General features: G+C 34.9%; 1 protein-coding gene across 3 annotated transcripts; it reads right to left on the minus strand.

Annotated features, from left to right (window-relative positions):
• Nucleotides 1–296: 296 nt before the first annotated feature.
• On the minus strand, nucleotides 297–13,108 carry LOC133670507 (probable ubiquitin-like-specific protease 2B). Of its 3 annotated transcripts, none has more exons than XM_062091011.1 (20): nucleotides 12,765–13,108; nucleotides 12,200–12,286; nucleotides 11,914–12,108; nucleotides 11,626–11,832; nucleotides 11,338–11,544; nucleotides 11,069–11,157; nucleotides 10,736–10,823; nucleotides 10,564–10,613; nucleotides 9,468–9,665; nucleotides 9,312–9,387; nucleotides 8,428–8,536; nucleotides 7,998–8,072; nucleotides 7,147–7,278; nucleotides 5,466–5,666; nucleotides 5,313–5,368; nucleotides 5,136–5,229; nucleotides 4,772–4,862; nucleotides 2,906–3,025; nucleotides 1,859–2,224; nucleotides 297–1,778 (listed from the first exon to the last, which is right to left on the minus strand). In XM_062091011.1, exons 1-20 carry the CDS (start codon nucleotides 12,943–12,945, stop codon nucleotides 1,218–1,220), a joined length of 3,183 nt encoding a protein of 1,060 aa, XP_061946995.1. In that variant the 5' UTR covers nucleotides 12,946–13,108; the 3' UTR covers nucleotides 297–1,217. The 3 variants fall into 3 exon arrangements, with proteins under 3 accessions (XP_061946995.1, XP_061946994.1, XP_061946996.1); XM_062091010.1 differs by having other exon boundaries at nucleotides 11,069–11,256; XM_062091012.1 differs by lacking the exon at nucleotides 297–1,778 and having other exon boundaries at nucleotides 2,084–2,224; nucleotides 4,788–4,862; nucleotides 11,069–11,256.
• Between the last annotated feature and the right edge of the window lie 6,066 nt (nucleotides 13,109–19,174).

Genomic DNA, 19,174 nt, shown 5'->3' on the forward strand with positions numbered 1-19,174 from the left:
TCAACTATGATCAAGAGACTGAGGTTATGATTTTACAAAATCACTAAAAGCCAAAGGTGTGGCACATGTTACGTAGAGAGGGGAACTTGAGCAAACCATTAATTACCCCTTGTTATGTTGCTAAAGACTAAGCCCAAAAGCCATACATTTAAAAAAGAATTAACAGTCAATTTAGGACAAAAGACTTAGGTTATGATTTTACAAAATCAATAAAATCAAAGGGTGTGACACATTTTACGTAAAGAGAGAAACTTGAGCAAACCATTAATTATCCCTTGTTATGTTGCTAAAGACCAAGTCCAAAACACATGCATTTAAAAAAAAATTTAACAGTCAACATTGATCAAAAGACTTAGGCTATGATTTTACAAAATCAATAAAATCAACGGGTGTGACATATGTTAGGTAGAGAGGGGAACTTGAGCAAACCATTAATTATCTCTTGTTATGTTGCTAAAGACTAAGCCCAAAACACATACATTTAAAAAAGAATTAACAGTCAACTTTGATCAAAAAACTTAGGTTATGATTTACACAAGAGCATACCCAAGACTCTCTCTGTCAGATCATGAGCAGATGCATCCCTCAAGGTAGTGCAAATTTTACTTCATCAGAAAGAAGATGAACCCAGCCAGGATGTGAAGCTGAGATGAACACAGATCAGGGAGCTCTCTCTAAGACAGCCATTGGATCTTGCTTTAACTGTTAATTACCTTAGCAAGGCTTGATGGTGGAAAGCTCAAGATGGGAGGAAGGGAAAGGGCTTTTTCTAATACCTCCCCATTTATATCTACTCAAGTTATGATTAAAAAAAGTAAATTGATGCTGCAGAAATGCATTAAGTTCAAACCATATGGCATTGATCATTGCTTATAGAGAGGGCCTTTTCAGCATCCAGGAAAAGTCAACCATTGCACAAGCACTCTCTTTCTTTCAATAATCTTGTTTGTTCTATTTACCTCCCTTAAGGGCTTCAAAACATGTGCTCTTCTGTACGTAGCACCAAACTCTGTGGAATCAAGGTTAATGTGCCACAGAAAAGCCCACTCCCCGCCATTCTCTTCTTTTCTCTACCTCTTTCCATAATATTTACAACCCTCAAGACCCTTCAAAGTTCTGTCCATTTCCTTGCTTGCGAGCCCTTAAAGAATATGTACTGATATAACACTGCTATTCACAGTGAGATGCGATTCTTCAGGAATGCGTCCTCAGAGAAATCAAATGCCGTCAGATGTATGCTTTGTCCTCTCTGCAACATGTTCATCAGATGTCAAATCAATAACAGGTTTTTGGACTCCTCTCAAAAAGTTTTCAGCAGTGTTCATCCTGCCAACTGATGCGCCAAGTTTATTGCAATTGCCAGTGTTATGAAAGGATGATGGCGAATCATTAGTCACATGGTCATTGTGCATGCAGTTTCCCTCTTGAGAGTGCTCAACAAATTCCTCAGGCTCGGTTGATTTTGAAGAAAGTTCATAGCAATCTGTGTGTTTTTTATGGTCTAATCCCTCAAACTGTGAATGCAAACGATCTTCATCAACCCCTACCACCCCTATCTCTGATGATTTCGGGGATCTACTGGTAGATGCTTCTGAACTGGAGTCGTCATAAGGTTCCTCAAGCTGCATGTATTTTTTATTCCTAGATGAACCGAGAGATCTATGGTCTTTGAGAGAAAGTGAGGTTGAGGGAAATTCCATTGCCAAGCCAGCAGGTAGCTGATCATCTTCTGTGTCTGACAATGAATCACAGATTCGTTCGCCGGTTTCCTCAGCTTCCTGTTTCCAGACAACGCGAAAAAATTCAGTAACTTGCATAGGAAACTATTGTTCATCATCAGAAAAGATAAAACTATTACCTCCACAGGTGACATGCAAGTCCTCCAATGAAGTGTTCCTGTCTGCCAGCAATTTCCATTGGAAAAAAACCTTGCACTAGTTCCTGGTTTGAGCAAATCCCTGGAATTCAATCCTAGTTCTTCAAGTCTTCGTTGCTGTGCACCACTGATTGGAGATTTTGCTGTGAGTGAAATCTGAATCTCCATATCAGTATCAGGACCAGATACTGCGCTGCATACCTCCTCAAGGAACTCAACTCCAGTTTCTTGCTCATTTGGATCAGAAGATTGAGTACAAGACTGATCTTCAATGATTTCACAGATCAATTTCTGGATGTGTGTCCTTTTCAGTGAGGCCTCCCCAGGTATAAACCAATTTCTACTAAGCTGGTTAAAGATTAAAAAATTTGTAACTTCCCAAAATCTGAAAATTGCCATTTTTTTCAAAAATTCAGCAAACAATTGCCAAATATAAAGATAATGGACACGAGCATTCAATTCCTGATAACAATTTATGGTCCAGTATAGCAGGATGAGGCCCTCTAGTCCTGATCCCATATCGAAAATTGAAGTAGGGAGAGAGGGAACAGAAAGCAAGAGAAAATAGAAGTTGTCAATTTTATTCATAGAAAATTCTAACAATTCTTGCAGTTTATATAGTTGTAAAGACTACCACAACTTGATAATAAGAGCAAAGCAGCTGAAGTTAAATCACAAATGCAATTGCAAACTAAATAAAAAAAAATAACAGTTTACTATGAAAAGCAAACCAGTATTCAGAAAACAATGCTGTAATTGCAAATTTGAACATATACAGAAGGAGCCAAAATCATCAGTAATCATAGGGGATTAGCTTTCAGAGATAATAGCAATGTGAAGCCAAGATTCCTTAACTTGGAAACGCTTAGCACTAATAACACTAGGAATATAATGAATATTTATGTATTCTAAACAGAAAGTCTTGCCTCAGAGATGAAGTAACGCAGGTACTTGAATCACCATAAAAGAAGTCCCAACTGAGAAGATTATTCAACAGATGCAAAACTAGAAAAAAACAAAATCACTTACAAAGTTTGAAAACTCTGTTATCTTCAAAGGACTGAAATCAATTGGAGCTTCTTCAAGAAAAAGCTCCACATAATGGAGTAAGAACAGGCCACAGTCATACAAATTTTCCTGCTGCGGTAGCTGAATCAAAATGATAACAAAAGTTGCAGTTAATAACACTTTAAAATTGTATATAATGGGAAAACTTAATAATTTTCTGAAAATGGTAATCTGTAAACAAATATTCAGGAAGTTTATGATGCAGCAATTCTTCATTCGATATTTGGGCCAGTAAAATATCAAAATCTAAAATTAAGAAAACTTTTTAGATGTCATAAATATATTACATTGATAACTTGTCATAAATAATTAATTTTTTGATAGACTGATAAGATCTGGACATAATTATTCCTCATAAACACTCCATCCTCTCCTTCACCACTTCAGTTGATAATGAAGGGGCAAATAACATAATTTTGACCTGTCAAGGTGAGAACTTCTTTGCCTTTAGAGCAGCGTTGTCAAGAGGCACTCCAGGCAAAGCGAGGCCACAACACCTTTATTAGCCTCAAGCGAAAAATTTCAATAAAGCACTGCCTAGGCGAGCACCTCGTGAGTGGACGTCAGGCGCTCGCTAGAGCACCTGATTGAGATACTTCTTTTTCTGTTAGATTTTTTTTTTAACTGATTTATGTTTGACCTGTTTGTCCTTTTTTAATTTACCACAAGAAACGGCTTATGGGTATTTTTGTAAAAAAACAAAGATCAGGGTAAAACAAGAATAAAAAAATCATTAAAGTGGGATGAAGGAAGGACACTTGAAGAGAAATACCAGCCAAACTTCGCGTTGAATAGAGTCAGAGAACAATAGCACAAGTACATAATAGGAGAACGGGAAAGCATGGATGAAGATTAGTGAATGATGTTGATGATATTTAATTTTGCTTTTTAATCTATTTGACTATTTACTACTTTAAATTATCTATTTTGTTTTAAGAGTGAAAAATATAACTTTATATAAACTATATTATAGTATTTTATATTTTCTTTTGATTTTCTATTGATCTAATCTTAATTGGGAAGATATATATTTTAGATTTATATAATATAATATAATATTATACATATTTTTTTTTAATCTATAGCTTATTGCCTTGGTTCATTCAGGCGTGCACCTAGAACTTCAGGTATTTTACAGGATTGGCGCCTTTTAGCATCTTTCACCTTTGATAACACTGCTCTAGAATTCTATTTCTATAACAAATTAAAACTTGAAAGTGAAGGGAAAAGGGAAGTAATTGCTATGTGGAGAACATTATGAGTTAAACTTTACTTGACTGACAGTATAGCATGACTAACGTGGTGTTGTTTAACTAATTAATTAATATTTGATGTCCCTACTTCAAATCTGTTAAGTTGCCTCATTATTTCTATAAAAAATCAATTATGCAAGCCTAGTTAGATACTGCACCTTAGATGTAGCTTTAAAGTCTTAAAAGGAAACAAATGGACTTAGGGGCTGAGCTAGAATTCAAAGATTAGGAGGGCAAAGAAAAAGTTCAAAGAAAAATGGGGGTAAATGTCTAAGAGAAAAGAGGGCAATTTAAACTATCAAAACTAATGAGGGCAAAAATAATTTTTTTGAAAAATTCAAGGGGAGGAAATTGCCCCATTTCTCCTCCATGCAAGTTTGTTATTGGATGGACTGCCTGCCCTGGTGGAGGTGAAGTCCTGAATGAGAGTGAGACTTATTTTTCTAGCTATTCATTGAGAACATTAGAACCTTGATTGAATTTTTGGATGAACTTCACTTTAGTACTGTTTAAGGCAACTATTAAAAAGTTCAGAGGCAAATAAAGCAAATTATTTTAAAAAGTGAGGCAGCACCTCAAGTGCGACAAACCGTAAATGTAAGAACTTTGACAATGTGTCATCCACAGTCTCATTATGCCTTTCCCTCCACTCTTCATAGAGATAACTGTCAACATGTAAACAAAGAACTCAATCCATATGAAGGCATTCCAAGCACTAGCTTAGCAGACAAATTTGAAATTGAAGGGGAATAATAATTACACTGGAAAATAAATTGTTGATTCGATGCAATTTTTGCACCCAAAAGAACTGCGACTAGTATGCACAAAGTTTTTCTTAGTGTCAACTACAAATTGCATCTATGCCACTAGCATGAGTCTTGGATTGCCAAAAGGTATGAAAGGCTAACCAGAAATAACAGCAGGAATAAATAGGTTACCTTTGAATAAGATTCTTGAGGCCCTTATGACTTCCTCTAATCGAATCCATGTGCAAAATGCATGGTACTTTCCTTGAATTTCCACTTTCATCCTCTGCAAGATTACCACAAGATGAAATCAAGCAAAGTAATACTAGAACACAAAATAAAAAGAGACTTTATCACATAGGTCCTTGCCTCTGGAATGAACCACTTCACCAGGATGACAAATGACAATCAAACTCCAGTGAAGACTGCCACCAAGAGTTTATTATATTTCTCGTTAGCAAACAATACATAAGAGAATGTCCCCTCATGACCTAGTAAAATGAAAGCAAACTTAATTCTCACCTGTAATTTACAGGAATAAAAATGTAATCCTTCTCGAAAATATTCAACTTTCTTGTCCATTTACGAACACGTTGAAATGCTATCCTGCCTTCACAAGCATTAGATGGGCCCTTGTCTAGATCAGCAAGCTTCCGAAAGAAAAAACTATTGAAGAAGTGGAACCTTTGCCTGTCATCTGGCTGAATTTTATTCCTCAAATATCTGCCAATTAAACAAATCTTTTAATTCTCTGTTATTTTAAAATGTTGACATAGAAGCTACATCCCCATAATCCTGTATGACTAAAATACTCGTGTTAAAAAGCACTTGAAAAACAAATATACCAAAAATAACATCACAATTGTGGATCATGCTTCTACAAGAAGCAGGATAAAAGATCCTTCTCCAGATACAACAAACTGTTCAGGTGTAGCAATTTAAGAAAGAAGCTAGAAAGCTTGATAACAGGAAATTCTCTCCTAACCGTAAGCTTTCATATCCAAATTCTTGTATTTAATGCTCCTTGGTGCCAGCTCTTAAAATGAATAACCAATGCCATTAGCCAGACAAGGATTATGCTAGTAAATATAGATATTAGGCAAAGGGTATAAGTTTGTCCTAGTGAAAATCTTAAATTAAGAATGGATGGGTGAGTAGAGTTAGGTCATCTGCCAACCTGGGGTCAACCAGATTTACAAGTGTTAATGACTCCGTCGTAGACAAGAACTAACCACCAGCGCAAGAGAAATATACAAGAAAAAATTTTTACAAACAAGATATCTGACTAATATCCTCTCACAGGCAAGGCTTTATGTCAGATTACACACTAGATCAAGCAGCCAATCTCTCAACTTAAGCAATGAGCACTAGGTAAGGACCATGGAAATAAAAAATCTACACCTGGGATAGTTTTCCATTATTTTTCCAGTTCGACATAGAATCTACTACCAATAAAACAGTTTTAGCCCATGTCTCCAAATAGTTTATGCAGAAAAAGTATGAATCAACATATAAAATCACAAATCAAATACATCAGACTAGACATTACCACTTCAAAACATCCAACATCCATTACTAGTCTCACCAAAGACTGCACTATCTCCCATTTTTTCTTCCATCAACTACTTTTTTACATATTTCATAAAGACCCACAATCCTGGACCTTAAGTTTGAAACTAAATGTGCAAATTCCTCAATAAAAAAAAATACAACAAAAAGAAACATATTCACTTATTCACTATACAGGCTATATCAAGAAAGCAATTGTCAAATAAAAAAATCAACACAGGTGACATGCGTATAAATTCTGCCTAGTAAACCTTGAGCATAGACTTCAACAATGAAACTGAAACAACTTTATGACACATCTTATGCAAGAATTCCAGGCCTTAAGTTTTGAACCCAAATGATAAACATGTTTACTCTGTTCACTATATAAGTTATATCCAGAAAGCAATTGTTGCGGGGGGGAGGGTTGGGGGGGGGGGGGGGGGGGGAATGTGAGGAACTTTATCCCTTTATGTTATGATTCTGCTTCATGACATTGTATATCAGACTTCAAGATTGAAACTGATATAATTTTATTGCACATCTTATGCAAGAATTTCTTCAAGAATACAGCATAAAAGCCAAACTCTGGACCTTGAAACATATCATCAGGAGTCAAAATTGACAAACCCATTAGTAACTTGATGAAACTTACTGGATATAAAAGTCAATGATGGTATCATTGATGAATGTCTCAGGATGTAGAAGCTCCACATCTCGCTTACTAATTGAAACAGCATCAGGATCACCTTTAGGATAAATAACCTCTTCGAATGTTTCATGAATACTGGAACAAAAGATCTTAAATTAGAAACAATTATGAAGGAAAAATGAGTCAGGTTCAGTTTGGAGCAAAAGAGATAGTCAGCAAGTTTAAGAAAGCAAACACATTCAAATATAAAGTATGCTGTACAGGAGTTACAAATTAATCAAGCAAATATATGATGTGAAACCACACAGTTTTGCAGGATTACTAGAGTTAACCATATAACAGCAAAAGCCATATAGAAAAGAGAAGGATCACAGGTCAAAACTTATTTTGGAGTAGGATGGTATACCCCAAGAGGTAAAAATATTTGACAAACTTACTAAATAAGAACCAAGAACTTTACTACTGAAAACATGATCTACATCAAAAGAGATTTCATGCTGTCAAAAGAGACAATTATTCCTAGTTTACTTGATCTACATCAAACCATGAGTAATTTCCTATCTAGAAAAGTGATTTAAAATTATTTCACCAATAATTTATAAGTGCTATCAAAACCCAAAAGTATATAAGCGACACCAATTCAAATACTATAAATGGGGAAGCTAGCGTGTGTGTGATATATATATATATATATATATATATATAGAGAGAGAGAGAGAGAGAGAGAGAGAGAGAGAGTCACAACCATGAAGGCCAAATATCAAGATAATTAATGAGAAAAACTGGCTGGGCTCACAAATCATAACATGTTCAATGTTCAGTTAGCAAATATGTGCATCCATCTATTTACTTACACAGGAAAATAAGGCTTTGAGGTGAACATGCCATTGTGCCCAAAAGAGGCATTCCCATCCTTTTCCAAATCAGATCTGTAGCATAAAAAAAGTAAAGAAGATTGATCGACATAATGATCATTTCATCAAGCAAATTTACTATTAAAGCTAACTAAAACCGGCTATGAGGATGAACTTATATTGCAAGTGATAGTTCCTGCTGAAAAATAGAGAGAACGCCAAAAGATACAAACAACTTGAAAAAAAAAATACAAGCTAGCATCCGGTATGGTTTAAAAAATGATAATAAGAGTTCATTAAAATAGCTAGTAGATGCCCAACCAGCTGGACAACCTTGGAAAAATTAAGCACGAATTTCATCTGGTGTGATCATACATAGAGACACATAATATATAGATGGTTGGGTATTGCTACCAAATTGAAAACTCACTCAGAAGTAACATTCCAGATATCCTTGTATCTGGCATTCAATGATTTGATTGCTTCCTCTCCTTCATGCCAATGAGGATCATAAACTGAAAACTTCAACTTGTCCACATCTGCATGCAATTTTACAAAAAAAAAAAGAAAAGAAAAGAGAAGAGGATATATTAGAGCTCTATTGAGAAAAAAAAAATAATATACATTTTTTTCCATGGAGCATCTGCCAATCCAATAAAAGTACAAAACTATTGATCACAAATGTTGAAAAAAATGATTTTATAATACATTTTATATTTATATTGGCCAGGAGTTAAACCCAAGTCCATATATAAAGAATGTTGGCATGACTATAACTAGTGCAGGAGGCAACAAATAAAATTTATGAACAAAGGAAAAGGCACAAAATAAAACAATGAAAATTCTAAATTTCTCACCCTAGCGTTCCTTGACATTAGTATTCATAATCAACTTTTATGATAGCAGCTTGGAACAGTATTATGTCTCCAAATATCATACAAACCAATCTAGTTAATTCTAGTTTTGTTTTTTTTTCCTTGTGGCCAAGTAATTTGTTAGCAAAGATATATTATTCATATTTCTAATGCAACTAACATGATGGCACAATGCACCACATAGCATTAAGGAAAGAACTACAAGAAATTATCTAAGATTGAACAGATATCATATTTCTTTGCAAAGAGCAAGCTGAATAAACATCTAAAAGAAGGGTATGTCTAAAGTGTTACTCCTTGTCATTTTGAGGAGAGACATGATGGTAATTAACTATTTGTGAGCAGGTTGCTTATAATGCTGCCTGCGTCCTATAATCTGATTGGTCAAGATATTAAATAAAGAAAAGCTTGAACAAAATCCTACTGGAATTGTGCAAACCTGAAGCATCATTTGTATTTCCAGCTCCTTCAGAAACCTTTGATTTAAGGCAGAGATAAACCATAGCAGTTGTAACCTACATCCAGAGATGCAAGAAATTTAACTTGCTCAAATCACCATGCATATGTAGAAGAAAATAAAGACAGTATAACTCACCATCTCACACCATTCTGACTCAATACTAATAAGATCGTCAAGATTCCACTCAGCATTAAATATTCCCTTGACCCCATTTGCAGTAGAACCCTCCATTCTGATGCTGCTTCCTGAGAAAGTTAAGCAAGACTCTGTACCATATATGTCGCTACATAGAATATAGTCAGGAAAAACAGCAACTGTATAATTTGTGTAATCCTGCAACACAAACAAACGCATTGATCCATGAGTTCTAAACTATCATACCAATTGGATCGGACTACTTATAGCTTCATTGTATGTCTAAACAAAGAGAGAAGGGTAGGGAGGGTGAAGGAAAATCCACAGAAAAAATGGATGGCTATTTGACATTGGATTAATTAACAAGAGAAGGACCATAAAGGAGCAAAGCTTTTGCACCTCTCAGTGCATGCAGTAAATAAGGGGCAAGAATCCCACATTATCCAAAAATGAAATTATGGAATTATATCAGCTAGTTCAGAAAGAGTATCAGGGCAGAACTGACCATAGCAACAAGCTACTATACAGAGAGGATGAAAAGAAAGTCGTTTACAAATATGGATTTTTGGCTTACACATTTTCACTTTTCCAAATGGGAGAGAGTTTCCAATGGAATCTCCATTGTAGGAAGTGTGTTTTTCTTAAACAGAAGAAAAGGACTTTATTAAAAGAGAGTAAGTGTGAATTTTAGACATCTGAAATCTAGCAAATAGATGCAAATTCAGAGGATTTCTAACATCAAATAGGCTAAGAAGCCAGGATTTCCAACAAGCCAAAATAGAATAAACTACGGTTCATTTAAAAAACGAAATTTCTTCACATAACTGAAGGAGAGAGAAAAACCATTTAATTTCAAAGAACCATTTTGTCAGAACAGAGCACGCTGGAAAAAATCTAATGACAAGATTTTGGGTTACAGACTTTATACCTAGCTACAAACAATTTTTGCAGTTTAAGTTCATGCATATTTACTTTAAAAATACGAAAAAAAAAATCATCTGCATCTCTACCATCCATAAAAATAATCTGCAGGCAGCTCCGAATATCAATACATAATATTTATTTTTTAAAAAAAATGAAGACACAGGATACTTACAATTTTATGTCCAAGAGAACCACACTCTAGCACTTGGTTTCCTAATGGAACTGAAAGAATGCAAATTTTATAAGTAATTTTTCAGATCATTCTTGACAATGAGAAGATAGTACAGATTAAGTATCTATTAAGCTTAATAAAAGATGAGGAAGGAAGGAAGGAAGATTAGAACCTTCATCATCTGAGGGAGTAGAGACAGAAGTTGACGAGCTCATTTCAATGCTGACATCATTATCTGAAATCATACCAACTAACTCACTCTGCGACAATTTTGGTTAAATATTACGAGGTCAGAATCTACATATCTAGCTTTCTCAGAAAACAAGAAATGAGTTTCTGAGAGCGGAAAAAAAAAGAACTGAGTCAGAAGAATGCTATGTAAGTTTTTCACTGTGAGTACAATTTTAAACAAAGAATAACAACTATGGCATATAACAAACTCAATTGGGTAATACTGGCTTTCATTTCATATAATGCAGGAGAAGTATAGGACCACAGTACATACCTCATAATTTGGAAAACTAGATAACCTAAGGGTATCCAGCTGAGAAATCTCATTGTCAGCACAATCTTTTTGTGGCATGCAAGTGGGAACTGAAACAGAATATTGGCATTGATCATCTATAATGGTTGTATCAATATCTACTACTCCATCACTATTTCCCTTGCATAAAGTATCGGTCTCTCCAGCAACTATTGAGCAGAGCAAATAACATTAAATATTTTACACCAATTTCGATTAATAAACAAATCTTGCACAGGAAATTCCCTTACCTCCAGTGGCAACATCAATTGGTTCATCATCTATATCAATCCCAAGGGTATCCAGCTGAGAAATCTCCTCCTTGACAGCACAATCTTCTTGTGGCATTCGAGCAGGAACTGAAACAGAACATTGACACTGATCGTCCAAAACGGTTGTGTCAATATCAACTACTTCATCACTCTTTCCCTTGCATAAAGTATTGATCTCTCCTGCAACTATTGAGCATAGAAAATAAAATTAAATATTTAAAACCAATTACAAGAAATAAATGAACCTTGCACAGGAAGTTCCCTTACCTCCAGTGTCAACATCAATTGGCCCATCATCTATATCAATCCCAAGGGTATCCAGCTGAGAAATCTCCTCCTTAACAGCACAATCTTCTTGTGGCATTCGAGCAGGAACTGAAACAGAACATTGACAATGATCGTCCAAAACGATTGTGTCAATATCAACTACTTCATCACTCTTTCCCTTGCATAAAGTATTGATCTCTCCTGCAACTATTGAGCATAAAAAATAAAATTAAATATTTAAAACCAATTACAAGAAATAAATGAACCTTGCACAGGAAGTTCCCTTACCTCCAGTGTCAACATCAATTGGCCCATCATCTGTAATAAAGGTTTCTATCTGAGAAATCTCCTCTTTGACAGCACAATCTTCTTGTGGCATGCGAGCAGAAACTGAAACAGAATATTGGCATTGATCGTCTATAATGGTTGTATCAATATATACTACTTCATCACTCTTTCCCTTGCGTAAGGAAGCCATCCCTCCTGCAACTCAATATTGAGCAGAGCAAAAAGCATTAAATATCTATCACCAATTACAACAAATAAATGAACCTTGTGCAGCAAATTCCCTCACCTCCAGTGTCAACATCAATTGGTCCATCATCTATATCAATAGGTTCATTGCTTCTTTCTATTTTCACAGTCCCAGTACATCCTCCAACTACATAAAAATTATTGGACATGAATCTCTCGTATGATAAAGCATTTATACGGGAGTAAAGCAATGATAGTAGGCAACAAAATGCTGGAACAATAGTTTTATTTGACTTAGTTAACCTTCATTTCTTTATAATCATTTCATTTTTTTTCCCAATTTTAAAAAATCGCCAGAATTCAAATTCACTCCCAATTTAAGGTTCAAAACTCGAAAAAAAATAAAAAATTGAAAATCAAAACTATAAAATAAAATAAAAGGCGCGATGCGCATAACCTATTTTGTTTTTCCACAATTGTATCATTATTAGCTTTTTTCATGCAATTCATAACCAAACTCACAATTTAGAATTCAAAAAAAAAAATGAAATTATTCATCCTAAATTAATTATTTAATTTTTTCCATTTCATGCAAATATACAAAACTCAAATACAGTCCAAATTCGACTCCAAAAATTAAAAAAGAAAAGAAAGAAAAGACTTACAGCACTGGAGGAAATTATACTTAGTGAGAGGAGAAGAGGCGTCGTCGTCCTTCTTGTTGTCGTTTCGTTTTCTCTTTTGAATTCGAAACTTGCCGACGAACTTCGCCGACTCCTTCTCGACTCTATCTTCTTCTTCTTCGTCGAACTCGAACACCCTAAACTTCCGAGTCGAACGAGTCATGGCTCAATCCGAGTCAAAAATCAAAACAAAATAAGCAGCGGAACGACAGAAAATTCTTCCGTGTTTTGTGTTCAGTAGAGAAAGATTTTGAAATTTGCGAGTAACAGTCGAATGGGTGGGGAGTGGCAGGAGAGCAAAAGACAAATATTTGAAATGTCACAGAAAAAGGGATTTTCAAAGTGCTCAAAGCACGTTTTCCGGTGATAGCGGTTAAAGTAATTTTTATTTGGAAAAATATTAAAATAATATTATTTTATTTTTTAAAATTTATTCTTCCTATTATTATATTAAAAAATTAAAAATTATTAAAAAAATTAATTTAAAATAAAAAAAATTAATCCCTTTTAAAAACAATTTATACAAATATTGAGAAAATAAAAAAAAAGAGTCATTTAATGAGTGGTTTGAAGTTTATTTACTCGCTGTTATTTAAATTAGGTTTGAGCATATTTAGTATTATGTTGTAAAATACTTTTTAAAAATATTTTTTATTTTAAAATATAAAAATATTTTAAATTTTATTTTATTTTTAATATCAATATATTAAAATTATTAAAAAAATATCAAATTAACAATTTTTTTTTAAGGAAACACACTTTAAAATGCATTATCAAGTAGGCTTATAATTAGACCTCCCTCTTTTTCATTCAATATTAATTTTTTTATCTTGGGATTTTACCACTTATAGTATAGTTTTAAAACCCGGCTCGGCCCGACAAGTTGACCCGAGACCCGGCTGACCGGGGCTAGAACGGGGCCGGGTTGATGAAAAAACCAGCCAGGAAATTGACCGGGCAAAACCCGGTCGACCTAGGTAAACTCAGCTGAGACCTGGCTGTTTTTATATATATATATAAGTAAAACGACGTCGTTTTTTACTTTAGCTTTTTACTATCAATTAATCAAACCATCTGCAACACGAAGATAAAATAAACTCGATCTCTTCAATCTTTGAAGCCATATCAGTTGCAAAGAAGAACAGACAAATTTAAGCCACATGTAAAAGACTTCAAGGCGAGTCATACCGGATTTTGTCCCCGTCTCTCTTTTGTCCCTCAGCAAACACTAAATCTATTTTTGCAAGGTGTTTATTTCTTTTTTGGATTTGGCTCTCTTTATTTCAGATCTGCAAATCAAAGTTAGATGAAGTTTCTATTACTTATTTCTCTAGTGGAAACAGAGAGATCAATAATTGGGATTCTTTCTTTGACACAACTTTCTTTTTCTCTTTTTTTCCTGAGAACGCATTGAACATGAATAATTTCTGTTGATTACAATAGTGGAGTAAAAAAAGGGGGGAAAGAGAGGAAAGGGTGAAGGGAGGCAAGCAAGAGGTGTAATAGATTTTACTGTGATTCAAGACAATTTCTGCAGCTTTTCAATGTAAAGAGAATTTCTCAATATAGTAGGGTGGGGTGCTCTTTGAGATTTTAAGGACAAGGATAAGAAGGAAACATGGTCATGAGAGTAAAAGAACCAAAGAGAGCCAAATCAAGACAACTTTTGCGGCACTTCACGTTTGGTAAAAGAACTGTTTAGAAAAGTAAATTATGCTCTGATCATTAATGGAAATTTCACGGGAAATATTTCTTATTTTTTTAGGTTGACCTGGGTCAACCTATCTGACCCGTGACCTAATCATTATACTGGGTCGGCTTTTAAAACTATGGCTTATAATATATTTTAATTGTATATATGTTATTCGAGTTTTTACTATATTGATACACATTAATATTTAAAATAAATATTTATGTTATATTCATTATTTATTAAATAAGAAATTTAATTATGTATGCATTATGATAAATTTTTGGGTAATGAATACTTATAATTGAGAGGTATATTTTTTTTTTGAGGAATGTATAAATATATTAAATGAGAAAAATATATATAAATATACACACACACATGAGTATAATGTTAATATTAGGCATTCATATATTACATTAAATTGAAAAAAAAATGTTACATGTGTGTGCACGCACAATATCAATATATGTGTTTGAATTAGATTTAGATCGGGTTTTAGGATGAATTTATTGATATTATTACCTTATCCAAAAAGAATTTTGGATATTTATATTTAACTCAAAATAATAATTATCCAAAAAAAAAATCACCTATCTAGATCTATTGAGGTGACTATTTATCATATTTTAGGTGAAATTATCTTTCCTAAATATCAGTTAGAAACATATTAAATATGTGCTTCTTAAGCAATATATATGTGAATATATATCTTTAAAATCATTTGAAAATAAAATTTAATCTTAATTGATGTACAAGTAAGCTTCAAGAAACAATGTATCAGACTAAAAAAAAAAGGCATGTTTACATACTAAAATATATGTGCCGATGTAAAATACATTAATGCATTTGCTGACTTTATATTCCATGATTGCATTAAGGTATATGTTATTTTTTATTTTTATTCACTTCTAGGTTATATTATTTGCATTAAGGTTTTATAAACACATGTATATCCCATGATTGTCAAACATGACTAAAGGTTTGAGTCATATATTAATTACCAGGTCAATTTAAGTTAATTATGAAATAATATTGTTTTGGGTAATTTAAAAAAAAAACTACAAGTACATCATTTTAGATTAAAAAATAAAAATTTTTTTTAAAACTGACATGATCTAGTCAATCTAGTTATGGATTGACCTCCTAGGTTACTCTAGTTTGACTAGATTAATGTTTAAAAAAAGTTTGAAAGAAAATCCTTCGAGAGCCAAGCTCTGAATTGGCATACCATCGGATTGACCCGTCAAGCCATACTTATTGTCGCGAGGTGCGCGACGTCGCGGCGATCGTCCACCCTCAGGGTGTGTAATGGGGGGATATATATCAGGTAAATATGGGGAGTCAAGGAATTCTTTGTCTCTTAGCAGTAAAAAAATGGTGTGGGAGTCGTCACCTAGTATTTTGGTCACTAGGAACCCTAACTGGTCTCAGAGATCAGGCACGGGGACTGGTTGCGTAAAGGGAAGGTATTAGACCCCAAATACGCCCTACCTAAGGTAAGTTGCTTTGTTTATTTGTCTGATAAAATCAAGGTCCCGTTGTGTTTCCTAGTTGTTGGTCCGTCTATGGTTCAAGAAAAGTCCTCCTCAATAAGGAGGTCCTTATCTTATCGGGTAAAACCTAACCGTTCTAAAATCTATGTAAAAAAACCATATTTTTAATATCAGGAAAACGTTTTATGTATGAATTCGTAATCCCAAATACTAAAAGAAAACAAAAAGATTTTTTTAGAATTTTGGAAATATTGGCCTAGTTCTCATGGCTTAAATAAACCGGTTATTAAAGCCAAAATGCATGCTAATACATATATCGTTTTGAAATTTTCTTTGTTGTGTGAAAAATATGATGTTATAATATTTATATATATATATATTGAAGAAACTAGGCCGTATTTTAAAACAAAACATTTTTTAATTATGTATATTTTTTTTATGTTTTGACGCAAATCGAGTATTTTAATACTGGGTTGATATTCTTACGGTATAAAAATACAACCGAATATTAATCCACTTTGATAAAAATATGCAGAAAAATCAACAATATTTTTAAAGATATTTAGGAAATTTTGGAAAGCAAAAGACATTTTTTATTTTGAAAATCTTTGTTGTTTTGATGAAAACCGGATATTTTAAAACCGAATTTGTATCTCTATAACATAAAAATACAAACCAATATTGATCAAAATACAATAATAAAATTACAGAAAAATCACATATTTTTTTAAATAATTTTTGAAGAATTTTCGTAATTATATATATATATATATATAAATAATACAAAATATAATATATATAATATATAATATTAAAGGGGCTGGGCTGGTCCGGCCCACCCAACTGGGCTGGGCCGGGCTCAGCCCAAAAATGGATTGGGCCGATTTCGGCCCAAAAAACTAATGCTGCCTTCTGGGCCAGGCCCGCCCCAGAAGGTATGGCTGGGCCAGAATCCGCCTGGCCCAGCAACCCAAACGGGCGGGGGGAATTATTTTCCCCCCACCCCTGCATGCAGAACGCTATTCGTTCTGCATGCAGAGAAGGAAAAAACAAAACGCCAGAAAATGAAGGAGAAGAAAGGTTACCTGGCGCGGAGGAGGCGGTGGCTTGCTGCGTTTCTGGCGGTTCTGTGGCGGAGGCTGGTGGTGGCGTCTTGGCTCACGGACGGCGGCTCCAAGCAGCAGCGGCGGTGCTCTGTTTTTCGGTATTTTCCCGTGCCCCTCCCCGGTTTGGTTTCCCTCAAGTTTTCAACTCTTCCTTTCCTCTTCCAATGTTTCGGTCTTTTTTCTTTCTTCCCTTCCCTCTCTTCTCTCGGTCTGTTTTCTTTTTTTCTCTGTTTTTTTTTTCTCGCCTCTCTTGGTCCTCTCTCTCGGTCTTCCCTTTCTCTCCTCCGTTTTTCGTTTTTTTTTCCTTCTCCCCCTTTCTTGTTGTTGCTGTGTTGGTGTTATTTATAGAGCCAAATGAGTGGCTTTTTGCTGTGGAGCATGGGGAGCAGCCGGCTGGTCGGCCATGGGCGCGACTGCCCAGGTTTGGCCCCTCCCTCCGGTTTTCTGGCGAGTGCGCGGCGGGTGGTCGGCCATTGTGTTCGGTCGGTGGGCTCCAAGCGAGAGAGGGCCCTGCAAAATTCAAAAAAACAAAAAGCTTACTTTCCTTCTTCCCCGCTGCATGTTCGAGGGGGAAGAAGAAAGGGGAACAGTGCCGTTCAAAACGGCACCGTTCGGTCTTCCTCTTTTTTTTTTTCTTTTTTTTTTCAAATATATGAAACGGCGTTGTTTTAGAGAAAACGCGCCGTTTCATTTAACTGTGGCGCCAAAACGCGCCAATGTTCAAATCATCCCTCAATCATCTTTTGTTCCTTCAATTGCATCCCTGCCGAATTTCGAACCCCGTCCCTATATTTGGCCGCGTTTTTCACTTTGGTCCTTGGCCTCTGATTTATGCAATTGAGCCCTTAATTGATCAATAAACTTCCAATTTCTTCAATTAGGCCGCTGAATCAATTAATTCTAGCCCCCTATACTTACGCGCCTTCTTCAATTTGGTCCCTGGTTTCGGATTTCTTCAATTAAGTCCCTAATTGGCCCTTAAACTTCAATATTTATGCAATTAAGCCCCTCATTTGACTTAATAAAATTCCTAAAAAATATATTTTGGCCCCAGAACTTAAATTTCTTCTAATTAAAGCCCAAATTGACTTAAAAATCAATTTTTCTTGCAATCAAATCCCCTATAAATTCATTTAAAAATCCAATTAAGTCCATAAACATCCAAATTTGGGCTTTTCTCCTCAAATCCAAATTTTCCTTCTCAACAGAGCTCTCCTCCTTCAAGAATATACTGTCAAAAATTCAATCTTTGTATTTTTAACCTCATTGAACAATTTTCCGACAATTTTCTGAGCGCTTCTGCCTCCTGTTATTTTTTCTTAACCTCCTTTGGCTATATATATATTTTTTATATATATATTTTGTGGGGGACCCAAAAATGGGTTACAACAGATGCCCCCTCTTTATAATGCTTACGGAGCAAGGGTTTTGCGCAGTAAGTTTTATAAAGATGAACCCAAAATAGAACTGCCGTCACTGATCTGGTTGAAGCTTGATTGATCTGATACTTGTCCTTTTATAGCAATCTCAACTTGGAATCCCATCTGGCGATTCCATTTAACCAACATGAAATATGAGGTCCCATCTGGCAACCTCCTTTAACCAATATCAAAATACGAGATCCCTTCTGGCGATCTCCTTTAACAAAAAATCTTAGAATCCCATCTGGCGATTCCTTGTAACCAATGTTGAAAAATGAGGTCCCTTCTGGCGACCTCCTTGGATGAATATCGAAATATGAGACCCCTTCTGGCGATCTCCTTTAATCAACTTGGAATCTCATCTGGCGATTCCCTTTTTTTCTTTTTTTCTTTTTTTTCTTTTTACGAGGTCCCATCTGGCGACCTCCAAATAGCGAAACACGAGATCCCTTCTGGCGATCTCCTTCAACTTGGAATCCCATCTGGCGATTCCTTTTTATTCAAACGAAAAATGGGGTCCCATCTGGTGACCTCTAAATAGCGAAATGCGAGATCCCTTCTAGCGATCTCCCTCAACTTGGAATCCCATCTGGCGATTCCTTTTTATTCAAACGAAAAATGGGGTCCCATCTGGCGACCTCCAAATAGAGAAATGCGAGATCCCTTCTGGCGATCTCCT

This window comes from Populus nigra, chromosome 13 (genome assembly GCF_951802175.1).
Source record: "Populus nigra chromosome 13, ddPopNigr1.1, whole genome shotgun sequence".
Taxonomy (NCBI): Eukaryota; Viridiplantae; Streptophyta; class Magnoliopsida; order Malpighiales; family Salicaceae; genus Populus; species Populus nigra.